The sequence below is a fragment of the Barbus barbus genome, assembly GCF_936440315.1.
Source record: "Barbus barbus genome assembly, chromosome: 47".
Taxonomy (NCBI): Eukaryota; Metazoa; Chordata; class Actinopteri; order Cypriniformes; family Cyprinidae; genus Barbus; species Barbus barbus.
In genome coordinates this window covers 16827298-16845480 of record NC_136725.1, presented here as the reverse complement: position 1 = coordinate 16845480, position 18183 = coordinate 16827298, and the positions used below count along the sequence as shown (strand labels likewise).

At 35.2% G+C, this 18183-nt stretch overlaps 2 protein-coding genes across 5 annotated transcripts; one reads left to right on the top strand and one right to left on the bottom strand.

The window, feature by feature from the left end:
* Positions 1-471: 471 nt before the first annotated feature.
* On the top strand, positions 472-15338 carry slc1a3b (solute carrier family 1 member 3b; the record flags this gene model as incomplete). The annotated part of the gene is made up of 9 exons (XM_079411094.1): positions 472-652; positions 891-1028; positions 2786-2990; positions 3075-3117; positions 12622-12893; positions 13919-14152; positions 14234-14428; positions 14519-14653; positions 15128-15338. 9 exons carry the CDS (start codon positions 472-474, stop codon positions 15336-15338), a joined length of 1614 nt encoding a protein of 537 aa, XP_079267220.1.
* Positions 4357-12211, bottom strand: LOC306866085 (uncharacterized protein). 4 transcript variants are annotated; one of them, XM_079411091.1, is made up of 11 exons: positions 11953-12211; positions 11355-11429; positions 10259-10348; positions 10018-10152; positions 9779-9930; positions 9537-9673; positions 9120-9213; positions 8703-9029; positions 8016-8193; positions 7799-7926; positions 4364-7570 (listed from the first exon to the last, which is right to left on the bottom strand). In XM_079411091.1, exons 2-11 carry the CDS (start codon positions 11374-11376, stop codon positions 7238-7240), a joined length of 1596 nt encoding a protein of 531 aa, XP_079267217.1. In that variant the 5' UTR covers positions 11377-11429; positions 11953-12211; the 3' UTR covers positions 4364-7237. The 4 variants fall into 4 exon arrangements, with proteins under 4 accessions (XP_079267219.1, XP_079267217.1, XP_079267218.1 ...); XM_079411093.1 differs by lacking the exons at positions 11355-11429; positions 11953-12211 and adding an exon at positions 10836-11348 and having other exon boundaries at positions 4357-7570; XM_079411092.1 differs by having other exon boundaries at positions 11355-12179.
* Positions 15339-18183: the final 2845 nt, after the last annotated feature.

Below are 18183 nucleotides of genomic sequence, written 5' to 3'. Positions count from 1 at the left end.
ATTGCGTAGGCTTTCATTTGCATAACATGTATGTATGAATATATTTTTTTTTTTTAGTTTTCAGTAATAAAAAATCATTCATTTACATAAAATTTTATTTCATATCATTTCAAATATTTTTTTTTCAGTAACAATAATTAATTGCATGTTATATAGTTTTAATTATAAAACTAATGTTTTATTTCAGTAATAAAAAAGTTGCCATTTACATGGAATTTACTTGCATATAATTATGTATGCTTATAAATTATTTCCAATTAATTACACTACTGCATATTTTAGGTTGCATTTTCGTTTTCCATTATTTTTTGCAGTCTATCCCATTTTAACTCAAGGATTTGGGATTTAGATCAGTGGCTGTGCTAGATAGAGTTTGTCTCATTTTTTCTTCTTCTTGTGTATAGGGTCTCTTTTGGGTCACCGGTTCAGCCCAGTTAGTTTGATCGGAGTGTGTTGAGTGACACCGCCAGCATGACCAAAAGCACTGGGGAGAAGCCACGGTCGCGCAATCGTATGCAGCAGATCCGAGAAGGAATTCACCTGCGTTCCCTAAAGGCGAGGAAGAAAGTGGAGGACATCACTAAAGATGACGTGAAGAGCTTTCTGAGAAGAAATGCTTTTGTGCTCTTCACCGTTGGAGCTGTGGTCTTTGGTCAGTGCACCCGGTTTAGCAAAATTATATTCATTCAGGAAGTTTTCAAGTATGAAAGTTTGCTCTAACCATCTAAAGAAGTCATCTAAGCTGAAGTTAGTGTCTTGGTCAAGGACACAAATCTACCTAACAACCTACCACCAGTTCACTGTAAAGCTAAAAAGCCTTTTGACAATGGAAAACTTTTGATTTATGACATCTGTGGATCTGAAATGCTTTTATTTATTTATTTTTTCAGGTATCATGCTGGGTTTTGCTCTGAGGTCATATAAAATGTCATACAGAGAAGTGAAGTACTTCTCCTTTCCTGGTGAACTATTGATGCGTATGCTGCAGATGCTAGTGCTTCCCCTTCTAGTCTCAAGTTTGATTACAGGTATGATATTTTATTGTTTTATATTTTTTTAGCCAGAAATGTAGCATGCAACAGTTTGACTGCAGATTTAAAATCAAATATGTTACAGCGATCTACAGCAATAACTGGGAACTTATGTCTTAAGTCTTGACCGGAAATCTTAACCCTTAATGTATAGTATAGAAAAATAGTGTATGTATAAGTATAGAGGAAAAAGGGGTGGAGCAACCAGGGCATTGTCCCAGGCCATATAATTAAGAGGGATTAATGAGATCTTCAATAGTCTAGCTGCTCCTTGAGTCTGGGCTGATGGGATCCACCTATAAAAAATGTATCCCAGGCCCTGAGAATTTTACTGTCAGACCTGCTTATAATGAAAAGGCAAACCAGTGATGGACCAAGCCATTAATAGAATGAGAACGTGAGAATGATGTGAATTCAAAATTGAGGGAGTGGCTGGACTTTTGTAATAATTCTATAGGATGTGAAAGAGAAAATGGATGAAAAGAAGCATGGAAAGGAAAGAAATTAGTGGTCAATTAATGCCAACATAAAGCAACTCAAGAATTAAAAGGTATAAGACAATTAGTGACAAAAAAAAAGACTTAACATGAAGTTGATAGAACAGCAATGAAGTCTCCATGCTTTTTTGTTTGGATCTTATCAAACCATCAAAATCAGCAACTTTCAAGGAAACAGGTGTTACAGCTGTGCCTCTGCGAAGCATAGCATTACGCTGGGCGCCGTTTTCTGGTTTGTAGACAGTGACCTCTTTGTGCTTCTATTAAAAGTGGCATTGAGAATGAGGCAGAGGTTATAAAGACGAGTTCAGCCCCTCCCACCCCTGCTGCTTCACTTCATACAAATAGAAGAATGAGAAAACTTCCTTCAGACTCATTTAAATAAAAAAAAAACTATACAAACTATGATTGGTTAGTAATAACAATAATAATAATAGTTATTATTATCATCATTATTCAGAAGCTATTATTAAATAAAAAACATTTTTATTATAATTATTTGTTGGGCAATTTAGTCTATAATTGTGGCACACTTGTGTGTGAGAGGGGGCTGTTTTGTTTATTCACTTCTTTGTAACTGCACAACATGAGTCATTTCTTTAGTTTGATACAAGTGCATTGGGAGACTGTTTGCTGTTGCTGTGGAGACATAGAGAGGGTGGCATGACCGCTGAAACACGGGCAGGTGGAGGAATTTCCCAGGCCTGTCCGAGAGTGAGAGAGATGAACGAATGCAGATCAAGAGAGTGAGAGAGTATGGTTGAGAGAGATGGAGTATGAGCAGAGGAAATTGTGAAGTGAAAGGCTGAACTTTAAAAGATGCTGAAGTTTGGGCCCCCAGGAGGACGAGAAGACCAAACAATGGCTGCTTTCTCTTTCTGCTCTGGGGATGGGGGCTGCAGAAAGGCCCCTGACTTGTTCAAAATTCAAACCTTAATTTGTTTTGGCAAGTCAAAGTATTTTTGCTCCATTGACTTCTACAATGATTGCAATTAATCCTAAGAGACTTTTAAAGTCAAGCGATATAGCACTTTTCAGCAAAGTGAAGATTAAATCTGGAATCTTTTGCCATTCACAATCACAACCACCACATATCTTCATGTTTGTACAAATTCTGGTGAGATTTTTGTATTAAAATCTTGATACAAGAACTGGGCTTTTCATCAATGATGGTACGTGTAATCATGTATTTATTCAAATGTGATTTTGGTTCATTCTCATAAAAAGAAATGCTCAATTCTAATTCATTCTGTCTAGGCATGGCAGCATTGGACAGTCGCGCCTCTGGAAAGATGGGCATGCGTGCAGTCATGTACTATATGACCACCACCTTCATCGCAGTGTTTATTGGCATCATTATGGTTCTGATTATTCACCCGGGCAAAGGCTCAAAGGATGAATTCACTAAACAGCAGAAGATCGAGCAGGTCAGCCCGGCCGATGCCTTCCTCGACCTCATCAGGTAATGGACAGGTGTAGTCCATCGCTTACTCCAAAATACTGATATGAACCAGTGACTTTATTCATTATATACACTCTTTTGCAGAAACATGTTTCCTCCTAATCTGGTTCAGGCCTGCACTCAGCAGGTGAGAATGTTTTTCACATGATCTTATTATTAAATTTTTTTTTTTTTTAAATACCATCGTAGATAATCATAAATGTTTATTAAATACTATCTCTCTCTGTTGCACACATTATGAAAACAATGGTAAAAAAAGGATACAATTTCCTTGCCTAAAATCTTCATTACTAATTACTAATTTAATTTAATTTAATTTAATTTAATACTTAAAAAAGGTATTTTATTGTAACACAATGTTGTTTCTTGGCAAAAAAAACAACAACAAATTAAAACAAGATAAAAAATACAATAAAATTTAAAGATTTTAAAAAGAGAAAAATAAATAAACATATTTAATCAATAGTATATAAACTGGCAAAATTGTATATAATGTATTATTTTCACGTAACTCTAAATTGTGACAAAAAAGATTTAAAAGTAAATGTGCTCACCAACAGATTACATTTTTTTTTATTTGTCTGAGGGCAAAAATTTACAAAAATGTGTGGTGCACCATAGCAGAAGTTAAAAAAGCTTGTTTTATTGGGTTATTTAAAGTCATTCCTTAATTATTAACCACTTAATTGCCAATTATTAATTGCTAAAAAATAAATATTGAATATCAAAGACTCTCATAGAATAGAATCTATCTGCATGAGTGTAGAATAAGCGGTCATAGATATATAATATAATGTAATATATATATATATATATATATATATATATATAAATATTTCTGGGTTATGAAGTTCACAAGCAGTTTGGGGTGATATTTTAATATGTTTCCCTATTCAGCAGGAAGTCAAATTATCATTAGAGTTGATGAGACTTGTTGACATCTCAAAGGACAAAAACTTAAAATTTATCACAATTGGATCCAAAATGTTATTTTGGGAGGCCTTGAATTTATAATTGTACACAGCAAAAATATGTTGGGAGATTTGTCACCATGGGTGTTAAAATTATCACTTTCCGGGTGAACATACAGGTCCATCTTTGCTAGTGTTAAAACAACACTGATGAAAGTGTTTATTATTCAAACACTGCATTAGTGTATCATTTAACACTCAAGGTGTTGAGAAATTATCACTCTTAAGTGTACACATTTAACACTTTATGGTGATTAATCACACAACCCCAGTGTATTTGTATTATGTTGATTTAATGTAAATAATGTAAATACTTATTTTAAAATGGTAATGCAGATGAAATTTAAAAAATAAACCTGTAGATATTTTTCCAAAAACCAAGTGACTATGAATTTATTTGAACATAAACTTTTAATATATCAAACATACAATTGAATAAAACAGCTCTGTTAATGCAATAGCAACTTAATGGTATGAAAATACACGTTCATTATGAGAAATATTTCTTAAATATAAATCTCTACTGAGTTTCAATTCAAACAAATTCATTTTTTTTGTAAAAATGTAGAAAAATGAGTCAGCACCATAGGACATCTGTACATGTTGATATACTATGTCAAATAATCTGCAAGGACATTTTCAATAGAAATTGACTCAAAAGTTTTTTAACAAGTAAACATACACTGCAATAACATCTTTAAATTGAAAATACAACAACAATTTAACATGTCATCTTTAACTCATCAATGTTAACCATGTCTGGTTTAAAAATATACATTCATTCTGATAAAATATACTATTCCTTTATAGGCTAAATAATCACATAAATCACTGTGTTTCAAACAAGTTCATTTTTTGCAATTATGTAGAAAAATGAGTCAGCACCATAGGAGATCTGTGCATCAAACAAAGAAATATTCCTTAAGTTGTCTTTGTTCACTATCCAAACATGTTGAGATGCTTTGTCAAATAATCTGTAGGCATGGACCTGTTCAATAAACGTAGACTCATAGTCTTTTAACAACAAGAAAACTTGTTCTCTGAACAATAATATATTTAGTATTTTGCTGAAAACAGGCATTTCGTCAACAATATCAGAACACACGAAAAGGCCAACTCTGTACTCTGCTCCAGAGCATTTTACCCACTTTGTATGTCGAATTTCAGTTTGAGAATCAATGCAAAAATGTTCAGAAATCTCTTCAGAATTATCCAAACACAGAAGTTTATGTACCTTCACTGGTCCTGATTGCAGAGAATTGTAATTCATACACTCCCAGTGATAGGCTACAGCAAATTGGTGTTTTTTTGCCAAAGAAACAGTCAAATTCTTAAAGTTCTTTATGCAGTTCTTAAAGAACTTATGTTTGGCCTCGAACCTCATTGACCAAACATGCAACAATGGACCAATTCTCCGAATACAGCGAGGATAATGCAACATAAAATGATGCTTAGGAATTAAGTTTTTGGATGGGTAGAGCTCCTTAAACAGCTGATGATGGTCTTTAATGAGGTGTTTCAAAAACACAGTCATACCCTCTGTGACTGAGGGGGAGAACACAATGTTGATGACCTGCAAAAGCAACAGTAACAAATACCAATGCAGGTTTCCCTGAGGAATAACGTCACCAAAAATCAACGGTATGTTTGTTATTAAACAAAGAGTTTGTGCAGCATTTAATCCAATGCCATTACCTTCACAGTCCAAGTTTATTTTAGTAGGCCGATTTGCTCTTTCCATGTGACCATAGTTAAAGGCATAGACTCTGTTCAGCAGGCTTTCTTTTGAAATGAATTTGTTCTTAACCATATAATCAAAAAGAAGTCTCATCTCATACTGACCCACACCCTCTAAAATATCGTGCATTATATCAAAAGCAAAGTTTTCAGATACATTGAAGTATGAAAGTGTATTGAGTATGCTGTTGCGCTTAATTCCATGTGAAGATGTAAGAGTTGGTTCCTTTGAAAGATCAGCATAGTGTTCCTCATTAAGAATCTTTGTTCTCAATATCAGCCGTGGATCATCCTCTGAAAAAACTTCTTGAGACAAAACTTTGTCAATCAAGCATAAGCGGCAGAAATAGTTTGCACTGAACGACTCCATAAAACCGAGAATTGAGTGAATGCCCAAGTTATCACCGGTGATTTGTGCAAGTGTACCCCTTACAGGCATCTCGCAGAAAGGGACCTTTATTCCTTCCGTCTCTAAAACTTTCATATCATCCACAAAAGGCTTCAATATTGAATCTATTCCATACTTTTTGGCATCTTGTGAATGGAACAATGACACCAGATGAATGTTCATTAGAGTTGAATTTACTTTTGGTGGAAGGTTACGGAGAATGAAGTACAGACAACCAAGTTTATGAATGCCTTTTTTTGATCCTAAGGGGTTAGCGGCTTCAAAATCGTCGTAATAGAGTTGAATTTGTAGAGCAAATCTGTGACTTGAAAACAAGGGGTGATTTTTAAAGTAAGTTCCATCACAGAAATCTTCAAAAATGTCACTTTGAGTGCAGTCCTGCATGAAATCACACACATCAGAGTTCTTAAAAATAAATTCTAATGTTTTTAGTATTGGTATATAAATAAATTTATTGTTAACCGGGAGTTGCTCATATGCGCCTGTTTGTCTATTTCTCTTGGTGTCATACCTAATGCCTAAAGGCACCTCAACTGGCTGCACTATACCCCACTTTTTATAGAAATACCTTTTCAATTTGTTGTCTGTATTTAGAGCACTGAATGGATTATCAAAACTTTCAAAAACATTCTCTAAACTTTCTCGGCTTGGATTATTTTGTGGAACGATGTTTAGGACTTTTTCCTTGAGGTTACACTTTAAATCATCGATGAAGTCTTCTAGGCTTTCTATTGTTGAAGAAACAACAGTATTTGGTACATTACTTGCCATCAATTTTGAAATAATTGATGCACACATATCCAGGCTTTGAAACGAGGTTGTAGGTTGCTGTGGGCTATCAGGTGTCTCATATATATGGTCAACATGCGTCTCTTCAATAGAAGGTAACTCTGGAGCCTGTGTTTGATGGCTGGGAGCTGCATCCGTTTCTGCATTATCCTCATCTTCACAATGGATATAATGTAAATGCTTCCGAAAACCAGAATAGGTGGTAAACTGTAAGTTGCATCCCTCTTGTGCACAAATCAGTCTCAGCTTCTTTCCTGGGTACATGCCATGAGCTAACTTCAGGTGTCGAAACAATTTAATGCTTGTACCCAGCAAAGACTTGCAAATGAAACATCTTCTCATCATGTACTTTCCATTAAACTGTTTAACAGTTTTGCTCTCAACTCTCGAGTGCGTGATGATTGGCTGGACGTGCTAGGATGGATTTTGTAGACTGTTGTCTGGATAAAGGTGAACATGTTGCTGAGAGATGGGTCATATTGTGCACCAAAGACAAAATGAGCTTTAAAAAGCTCATCAAAAGCTCCAAGTGAAGTACTTGCTTGACAGGGTATGAGATTCTTGTCGACCACAATGTAGAACTTAAGCACATCTGCTTTGGTTTGTCCAGTGGCCAGAAGATAGGGCTGTCTGTCCTCCACCTCTGAGAGATGGTCCTCCAAACTTCTGCAGGACTGATTAATAACAATATAAAAATTACTTAAATGCCATAAATTCTAGCATACATTTAAAATCAGAACATAGTATATTTACCACAAATTTAGACTCTTAAGAGAAAATTACATCTTTGAAACAAAGAAAAACCCTACATGCTTTAGTTATAACAGTTCACTATTCTTATGGTTTGGTTTAGAGTTATGATATTTGCTACGTTTAAGAAAAAATCCAGAACATAAGCTAACCTTTTCAAATTTCAGGAGGCGACCAACAGCATCTCTTACACTGATCTTGGCTGCTCTCTTTCTTCCAGAGGGTTGGGGTGCAAGGAGGTGTAACAGCAAAAGCAGGGAGGCTATGTCACTATCCCATTCTATAATTACATGACACAGAGAGCACATTTCGTTAGCTTTCATAAATACAATTTGTAGCATTTTCTAGAGAACTGTTAAGTACTTTTACCTTCATTACTGTTGTCTCCATTGTTTTTTTCAGCAGATTTCAGTAGCTGTAGCAGGAATGCAGATGGATTTAGAGTTTTTGCCTCCTTAATCACATTTTCCTTGAAGGAGGTATTCCACTTCTCTAAAAATCTGGATGCTGTTTCCAGGCCAAACATCAAAGCAAAGTCTTGATGAATCTGAAGAAAAAACAGTGTGCTTACAGTACCAAATAATGACATCGGAAATTAGCACTGGTAACATTTTAGCACAAAAAAAGTGTAGAGAAAAAAAAAAAAAAAATTCCGATGTTTATAAATCATGTACTGATCTACACTGATATGGCACTTAAAGATATGCCCCATTCATAACTGAACAGTGAGTCAATGCTCACTGTAGTTGTGTTAAATATGGTAGTTTAAAGTTGCAGTGAAGTCGTCAACAGATTAAGTCCTGATAAAGGGAAGCCAATCATCAACATGGGCTCGTATTCAGGCTATACTGAAGATTAGAGCAGTACAATACATTGACATTTTCAGAAATGTGAATCAGTGGTTTGCAACCTAAAATCACAGGTTTGCAGTGATTTTAATCATCGATTAATTGTTAACATCCATAATTATAAGCAGTCCATATTAAGTGAAGGTTGCAGCAGAGAAGCTAAAATCTAATACTTTGGATTGTTAAGTCAGCTAGCATGAATACTCACCAGACCCTTGGTGTCCCGGAATCGAGGAAAAATGTGAAAGATGGAAGTGGACTTCTTTGGGTCCTTTACAATCTCCTGACGGTACTGAAAAGTTTCTTTCATCTTCCAGAAGATGATATCACGATCAGTGCTGTGTTTAAGCAGTGAGATTGCTTCTTGGCAATCATCACCTGTTAGCTGATCTGTAAGGCAGATATTTTCCTCCATTCCAGGGCCACAAGTTATCTCATTTGATCGAGAGGGCATTTTACAACTAGTGTTTCTCTGAACCGTCTTTAGGCGATTCATAATAAAACCTGTGCCTCTCTGTGCGTCATAGTATTGTTCCTGTTAAAGAGACAAATTTGGGTAAAACAAACACATAAAAAAAGCTAAGATTTTAAGTTTCAAACATCTTGAACAAGCAGAGATACTTACATAGCCTGTCTTCCCTGCAGGATCTTTTAGGTTTGGAAAGAGAGTAATAATCCCAAGGGCATACATCTCTCTTGTGGCCTTAAGTGGTATCCTTCTGCAATAATAAACAATATACCATGAAACCAAAACCTAGTCTATTCTGTTCTGTTTACTTGGGGTAAAAACAATAGCATCTATAAAAACTGTTCTTGGTACACTTGGCATAAAAACAATAGTAATGTTACAAATATTCCAAAATTGATGTCTGTTTCTCAGCACAAACGGATTGGATCACTTTAGAAAACATGGGTTAAGCAACTAGATTTTGTATTTATTTAAAAATAAATATTAAATATTTAATAGTGTTTCACAGGCAGGGTCACATTTGAATAAGTTGGAAGTACAGTGATCTGTACACATTAAATGAACAAAGCTTACCCTTCTTGTTCAGTCATGTGTGCAACCAATATATTAATCATCTCCTTTCTTTTGGATGTTGACATATTACCAGTGTCTTTATAGTGCTGCATCACTTCTACACCACCAGGTTTGCACTTAAGGATGTCTTCAATGGTCTAAACAGACAACACCAAAATGTACACATTGTCTATAGAACAGCATTTTTTGATAAACTGGAGAACATTTTCTTTAAGCTGGGTTAGATCCCTTGTCTTACCAACCTCTTTTGCAAGCTTGGAATCATCCAACATGGGTCTTTTGGAAGGGAATGCAGATGTTTTGTTGCCTTCATTGCATTCAGTAAAGGTTGAAGACTTGCTGACAGAGTTCCCATCAGTCAGAAGAGGGGACAACTCATGTGCAGAAGTGGAATCTGTATACAGTATACAAATATTACTAGCAAAAATGTAAACATCACCACAATTTTAAAATAAGACCAAAAAAGTATAAACATAATTACCATCATTAGTATGTAAACTAAAGCACATGCCCCTTTCAGCAACAAGTTCAGGAAATACATCCACGTCCACTTCTGTAGAGGTGTCATCCGTTACCTTAACAGGTGTCTGTTCTCGAATGGCAAATGCTTTTTTTGCTGTAAAACAATAACTTCATTACTAACCAAAAAAAATGATTTATCATTAAGACATCAAAGTACTTTGTGCATTTACTGTATAATATAGCTTCATTTACAGACTTACCTTCAGTGACAAACTCCAAAAAGCATGGCTCTTTGAGTTTTACATATTTTCTAGTGTCCATGTATTGGGTTCTTGCCTTTACTGTCCAACCTGTAAAAGTTAAGCAAACTTGAAATGACATTTTATACAAACAAAAATGACACGGAAAGATAAAAATACATAAGATACAAATTCAAACAGAAAACTAATAAGAATTTAATTAGTCACCAAATGCATATGACAACATTACAGTGTGGGCACAGGCGTTGGTTTATGCATTTGCCAGTGGGTGCTTGTCCTCCATAGGAAAAAGCTAACTAACAGACTCAATATATTCACTATAGGTCACTTTGTTTTAATACAGATTCTGTTTAATACCCACACACAAGAACTACCACTTGCCTATGCCAATTGTCAAAAGAATTAAAACTTTATATTCACACATAAGCACTAAATAAAACTTTAAAGCTAGAACTAAGTTGTACAGAAATACTCTCTAACTTCAGGTCACTCACTAATGCACATCTGCTCAACTAATAATACAAAATAAGACAAAAAAAATGCCTCGTCGGCGTCGGGAGAAACAAAACCTGTTTACCCGGGCTTGAGTTGCTATCTGTCGGATGATGCAGCGTTTCCCTCCCGTATCGAGCACGTTTTTGCGTGTCTCACAAAGAGACGTTTTGGGGCACTTTGTACATACGCGTATGTTATCAAAGTACGTTACCACGAGAACGATGCTAGATAGAACATACAGAGCGTTCCGCTCTTAAGATGTCATAGGCCTAACACATGCGCACATTGCGCAGCGCCGCCGTTTCCTCCGGTGCTCAGCCAAATCCGTTAGTGCTCGAGCTATTATAAACTTAGTTTAATTATAATAGTTATTTCAAAACACCAGAACTAACCCGTAGTTACTGGATGAAAGATATATTCGGTCTTATAAAGGTTGGGAACCCTATTAACGATACTTTCGCCACATTATAAAAACATATATGAAGTTAAGTTTCACCATCTAAATCACGCATAATGTCGGTATCACACAGAAAATACTAAAGCTGCAGCATTTATTTAACAAAACGATTAAAATTAGCACAAATAAAATTAAGTCACTTACGTCTATCTCCATCGTCCTCCATTAACGAATTTAGTACGTTAGTCTCACCGCTTCACTTTCAGTCATGGTGCTGTCCTACGAATGGGGGGGGGGATAAAATTACAGTATCTTATCATTTAAGTTACTAAGTTATACGTTAAAATGCCCTTTAAAATGGACCAACAATTCTTTATATCTTAGTTTAGGCCTAACGTAACGTTACCGTGAAATGGTAAACTCAAGATGAACGGCGGATCAAAAGAGCGCGAAATTAAACTGAGGCAGAAAAAATTAAACTGAGGCAGAAAATGCTGACAGAGTTAAGTCAACCACATACCTTACTAATTATCAATATTATGATATTTCAATACTTATTTTAATACTTAATTAAAGACGAATATGCAGTGTCGACTTTGTGTAACGGTTAACGTTATTTGTGATAAATTAGAAATAACGTTAGGCCTAATCATACCTTTGACTGCCAATATTTGGATAAAATGAGGCAAATAATTAAGTTATTTTTCACACAAACAGTATACAATTAATTCAGTTTGTTTTAGTGATGATAAGTTCATAAATCACACGTTGATAAGTTAATAATACTATAGGCCTAACTTACCTTGCTTGGAACCGTTGTTTGCAGGCAAATCCTTAAAGACGATGTGTGTAGTCATGGAGACCGAAGAGCACATGATGGGCGGGGAGACTGAAAACGCTCTGCACATGCGCAGATGTTGATTATGTGTGAACACCCAAAGGAAACACTGTGCATTATCACTAAACAAGTGATAAAGCATATAATATTTGTAATTTAACACCAGATTTTATCACTAGCTGCCCAACACTAGGTTTTTTATCACTTAGAAATTTGCTGTGTACCAATACTGCTCACAAGTCTTGACAACGTTTCATTTCTCCTCCTGCTGGCCCAAGCTGGTTAACTTAGCGTGTAAGGAATAGACATTTTCCATTTAGCATTTCGAGAGTCTGGCTTGAGTTCGACCCACAGCTGTGTTTGGACCGGCTGAGAGCTTTGGCAGAGCTGTAATGGTGCCACAGTCGGAAATAATGGGACAGAAATGGCAAGATAATGACGGTGGCTCACAGTCTGTCCGGACACACTCCGCAGGGACACCCTGTAGTCAACCAGATCTAAAAAAAAACATATTTCACAATTATAGAAAAGAGTCTTTCTGTAGAAGGTTTCTAGCAATCTAAATCCCTACATCAGAATAACACAAACTGCATTGATCAGATTCTTGCTCATTTTTAAAACTTCCTCCTGTAGTTCAAGACCCAATATGGCAAGAGGATCATTCACGTGAAGGTGATCGTGAACGATTCGATATTCAACCTAACTAACGCCACCCAGGAGATTGCCCAAGAGGAAATTATCCCTATCCCGGGCACCACCAACGGGGTCAATGCCCTTGGGCTGGTGGTGTTTTCACTGTGCTTCGGCTTGATCATTGGAAATATGAAGGAACAGGGACAGGCTCTCAGAGACTTCTTCGACTCCCTCAACGAGGCCATCATGCGACTTGTTGCTATTATTATGTGGTGAGTGTTTCCAGACAATGTATAAAAAAGTAAACTAGATTAAAAACTGTGTTGTAGCCTAAGGCGGGTTTTCCAATATCTGTTCCTTAAACATTTTAAACATATGAGTTTACAATAAACTTTAAGAGTGAGCGTAACATTTTAAGTGTTTCCTAAACCGATTTAGCTCTTAATTCTGATATTCCAACTCTTTTACACACAAAATGAAAAATATTATATTGAAATATATTTTCCTATAATGTATCATGGTTTCCTCAAAAATATTAAGCAGAACAACTGTTTTCAATATTGATAATAATAAGAAATATTTCTTGAGCAGCCAGTCAGCATATTATAATAATTTCTTATGGGTCATGTGACACTGTAAACTGGGGTAATTATGCAGAAAATTCATCTTTACCATCACAGGGGTAAATTAAATCACAACATATGTTCAAATAGAAAATGGTTGTTTTTAAATGGTAACTTTATTTCTCAATATTACTGTTTACTGTATTTCTATCAGATAAATTCAACCTTGGTGAGCTCTTCATTCAAAAACATTACAAAAATCTTACAGACCTTAAACTTTTGAATGATAGTGTATATGTAAATATGAATCATTATCATTTCAAAACCACAATACATTTTTTTTAGAATTTATTGGTATTTATTTATTGGAGTATCGTGTTTCGAATAACAAAAATCATCCTCAAGAATAACTACATTTTCATTGCTTGTCCTGTAAGTAACTTACAAAAAGACATTGATTATAATTCACCACAGAAATGCCTCGTCATAATTTCACCTTCCTATAAAAATAGATGAATTTCCCGTTTGTCTGGACAGAAATGTGCCCTGTGCTCTCATTTTGTATGACCCTATTTCATGACCTCTTTTTCATCGCATGTGTAACTCATTGACATTTTGGGAAACCTTAATCTGAATCAGTTTCTTTTCCACTGTTTGGTCGTCTAGTTTAAGATAAAACAGAAATAACAAACCTGGTGGTAAATGCATCTTTAAACACCATACCCTATTCCCAGGTATGCACCTATTGGTATCCTCTTTCTGATTGCTGGAAAAATCGTGGAGATGGATGACATCACTGAAATGGGCGGTCAGCTCGGCATGTATACGATTACAGTGATAATCGGCCTCATGATACACGGCATGATCGTTCTACCGACATTGTACTTCGTCATCACTCGGAAGAACCCCTTCATCTTCATCACGGGTTTGCTGCAGGCCCTCATCACGGCTCTTGGTACCTCTTCCAGGTATGTCCAACAATGTCAAGCTGCCGAAATCTGGAATATTTTACTCTTATTTAACTTGTTCATATTTGTGCAATCTCCCAGCTCAGCCACTCTTCCGGTTACCTTCAAATGCCTTGAGGAGAATAACAAAGTCGACAAACGCGTGACTCGATTCGTGCTGCCTGTTGGAGCCACAATAAACATGGATGGAACAGCGCTGTATGAGGCCCTGGCAGCCATCTTTATCGCCCAAGTCAACAACATGGAGATGAATTTTGGGCAGATCATAACCATTAGGTGGGTTATTTTAAAATATACTGTAAATAATTCATTAAGAAAACTGAATGGAGATTCTAAGCATGATTAATATTCTTTTTAATAATACAGTATCACAGCGACTGCTGCAAGTATTGGGGCGGCCGGAATCCCTCAGGCTGGTCTGGTCACAATGGTGATTGTGCTGACCTCTGTCGGACTCCCAACCGATGACATCACCCTCATCATTGCAGTTGATTGGTTCCTGTAAGTGACCATTTGTAGAATCTTTATCTGATTTGGTTTGAAAGGAAATAACGGTAGAGAAATATATTTATTGAAGTATTTTGCAAAATAAGGCAAAACAAGAATGAAAAGTGACTGCGTTTGGCACTTTATCTTTCCTCTTATTTGGGACTCCCTTCATTTCTTTTTTTCCATTATCAACCCAGGTGACACACTTTGATCTGTTCCCATGAGACTTGCTCCATTTTTTTTTCCGTGAATTTCATGTAATTCAATTGGTTTTAACATAGAAACGTAATTAGGTTGGCCAAATTTATCATTCCAGATAGATCCCCACAAGTTACACAGCTAAAAAAGCCTCTTTTTAAACTAGGATGAAAACTGAGATGAAAGTAGGAAACTTTTTGACAACTAAACAAGTATCGCTGGTATTTACAGTCTCAATAAATAGATTCTTCATTTCCTCTTTTATTCACTTTTCCTTTGCGCTTCCAGTGATCGACTTCGCACAACAACTAACGTCCTGGGAGATTCTATAGGAGCTGGAATCATAGAGTTCCTGTCCAAAGATGAGCTTCAGAACAGCGATGTGGAGTTGGGGAGCTCAGTACTGGAGGAGAATGAAGTGAAGAAACCATATCAGAAGATCCCTCAGGAGAACGAATATGAGAATGAGAAACCACGAGACAGCGAGACCAAGATGTAGAGGATGCATAATCAACCCCCAACCAAGGATTTTTTGTGTGTTTGCGTTTGTATATGTACAGTGGCCCTAAAAATATATGAACACTTAAGATACACTTAAAAATATAAGAATCGAATTGCTTTTAATGAGAAAATATCAAACTAAATAGCATTTATTTTAAAGAAATATAGTATAAGCATGCTATTTAAGCAATTGGACACTTTCTGGTTGTCAAACTTGGAATAATACTCATAATTATGCATGGACTACACTTAACTTCATGCATTCACAAAAATGACTAAAAAAGTGAAGGCAGTTTTGAGAAAAGCCTCAAGTTGCTGCTTGGTTTGATATTTTGCTATCTGTGCAATAAAATTCATACATTTTTGAAGTGTGGATTAAGTGTCCAAATATTTTAGGGGGCATTGTATATGTATATATAGTTTTGTTTTCAAACTTCTTTTGACCTTTTACTGTAATTTTGTTCTTGTGCTTTGTCTCCTGTCTGCAGGTCATACCGATTGTTAAATTGATTTGGCAGGAGAGTTTTACCTTGACAAAAATATATAATAATCATTTTTTGTATTGCTTTTTCATTATTTTAATAATGAGCTGAAATGTGAATCTATGTGGAGGGCATTGGTACGTTGTGATCAGCGTTTGTTACATGCGCTAGAATACAAGCAGCAAGATTTAAACCTTAAGAGTGTTCGAATGGACAGGGTCATGACAGAACTGATTTTAAGCAGAAATGAATGTCAGTAAATTATTCATCTGATGAACAGACAAGTTCATTACGCTTTGTTTAATGAACAAGTTGAGTACAAGGGCAGGATTCCTAGATGAAATACTTGTGGGGTCCGTATATACAGTGATCATCTAAAAATGGAGTATAAAATATGTCAAACTGTAAATATCAAGAGAAAATGATGTTTAGCTTTGAAAGCTGCTTTACACATCTTTATGTATGAGAAGACTGAGTGTTTCAGCAGCTATTACAGCAGATATTTGAGACAACTAATCCTAACTGAACACACACATACTTATGCGTTTATGAGATTTTTTTTATTGTTTTTTTATTCTGCTATAGTTCATCCACTGACCCTTTTATTGCCATTTGCTAGCATTAACGATAAATAGAAATAATATGTAGCTGCTACTATTAATTGTAGGAAAATGGACTGAATGTTTACAGTCCTACGGTTGCAATGACATACAGAACTGAGTCATTATGAAAACTGTAAATCTTTTGAAAACATGCTATAGACACAGTTTGGAAACTGTGATCTTATATTTGTTTGCATTTTTTAAAATGCTTAGTTTTTTTTCATGTTGCTGTATATTTCCTGTCAAGACCATAAAAAGCAAAATGGGTGATTAGAACTATAGAATAAAGAGCATACGGATGTTGTGTGTTAAATATAGTTTTGAATAAAATGGATTGTGTGGAATTTTTTTGTTTTACTCATGATAGATTAGTAGTTTTCTCTGCTATGATATTGGAGAATTAGCCTAATAAATATAATGCTGGATATAATCAATATATTTAAATATATTTATTAAAAAGGCCAAGACAAATTTATACTTATACCTATATACTTAAACATAGGCCTATACCATTTCTTACCTAGTGGATCATTCTAAATGGACTTCTGCTGCCATCTAGTGGTCAATGATTTTCTTCAGGCAACAAAAGCACTACATTCAAAGTTAATGCACATTTTATTTTGTTAAATATCCAATTCCACACATGCTTGTTTTCTGTATCTATTTCAAAAACCTCCTATATTAGAATATTTTTGAGAATTCTGTTATCAAGACTAAAATTCCAATACAAATGCATATAATTTATCATAATTGTTGGCCAATTTTTTGTGCATTACCTTTTTACATTTTTGCTTTTCTATAATCGTTTTACTGTCTAAATTATGCCACAAAGCATGTAAATGTTATTTAGTTGCAAGTTCCATACTGACAGTTTGTCCCATTCGGTCTGACAGTATGTCTTTGGGGTATGTTGTCACAAAAGGTCATTAGGTGCACAATGCATCGTTTTTCCAGGTACAAATGTTTAAGGTATGTGTTACAGAAGTCATATTTACTGGTGTAAGAATTGTGACAACTATAATGTCTAACATTTTTAGTGTAGTACCGTGAGAGGGCGCAGTTGAGCTGGCATCCAGATGCTGGTATACTGGTAGCCTATATGAACAAAAACAGACTGGTTCAAAATTATTGTCAAATATTCGTGTAATATCCACGTTAATAATAATAACAATAAAAATAATCTTAATTTAATTAATTATTTTAGGTGATAGTAGTGAATAGGGTTAAACTTTTTACTAATAGATATCACCATGCATCCCCATTTGAATAATTGCAGTACACTAATAAATTAAATTTTACATTGTAAGTTTTCTGTTATGTCTAAATATGCAAATTATGCATTATCTAATTAAAAAGCACTAGTTTGCATATTTGCCAGGACAGAAATCTGAAATGTACTAAAACCCAGGTTAATTTTTAATTATAAAATAAAATCGTTTATATAAATCAGGAGAATGATATATGAACTAATTGTTAAAAAGATATTCTGTGTGTAAGTGCTGCTGAAGTGGATGTGTCTGGCTCAATGCATGAAAAAAATTGAAAAAACGTCCTTTATTTTGTTGTAATCGAAATATACAGACGCAAAAAAAAAAAAAAAAAAACCAATGCGATAAACTGAAACACTTTTATGTGTATTTTGGATGTTTTCTTTCCGCTTGTCTGATTGTTATGAAAGAAAAACGTCACAAAACATGACTAGTGCGTTCAAAAACAATGGTTTTGCTGTAATGTCTTGCCTCAAATTAAAAAAGTGCAT

What these genes read in the sequence shown, in the direction of transcription:
- LOC306866085 (XM_079411090.1), bottom strand. Translation starts at nt 12,130, where the DNA reads ATGCTTTATCACTTGTTTAGTGATAATGCACAGTGTTTCCTTTGGGTG. An exon ending in CACATGACTGAACAAGAAGG is followed by an intron (nt 9,214 to 9,536) that starts GTAAGCTTTGTT and finishes TTATTATTGCAG; the next exon opens with AAGGATACCACTTAAGGCCA. An exon ending in TGGAGACAACAGTAATGAAG is followed by an intron (nt 7,927 to 8,015) that starts GTAAAAGTACTT and finishes ATGTAATTATAG; the next exon opens with AATGGGATAGTGACATAGCC.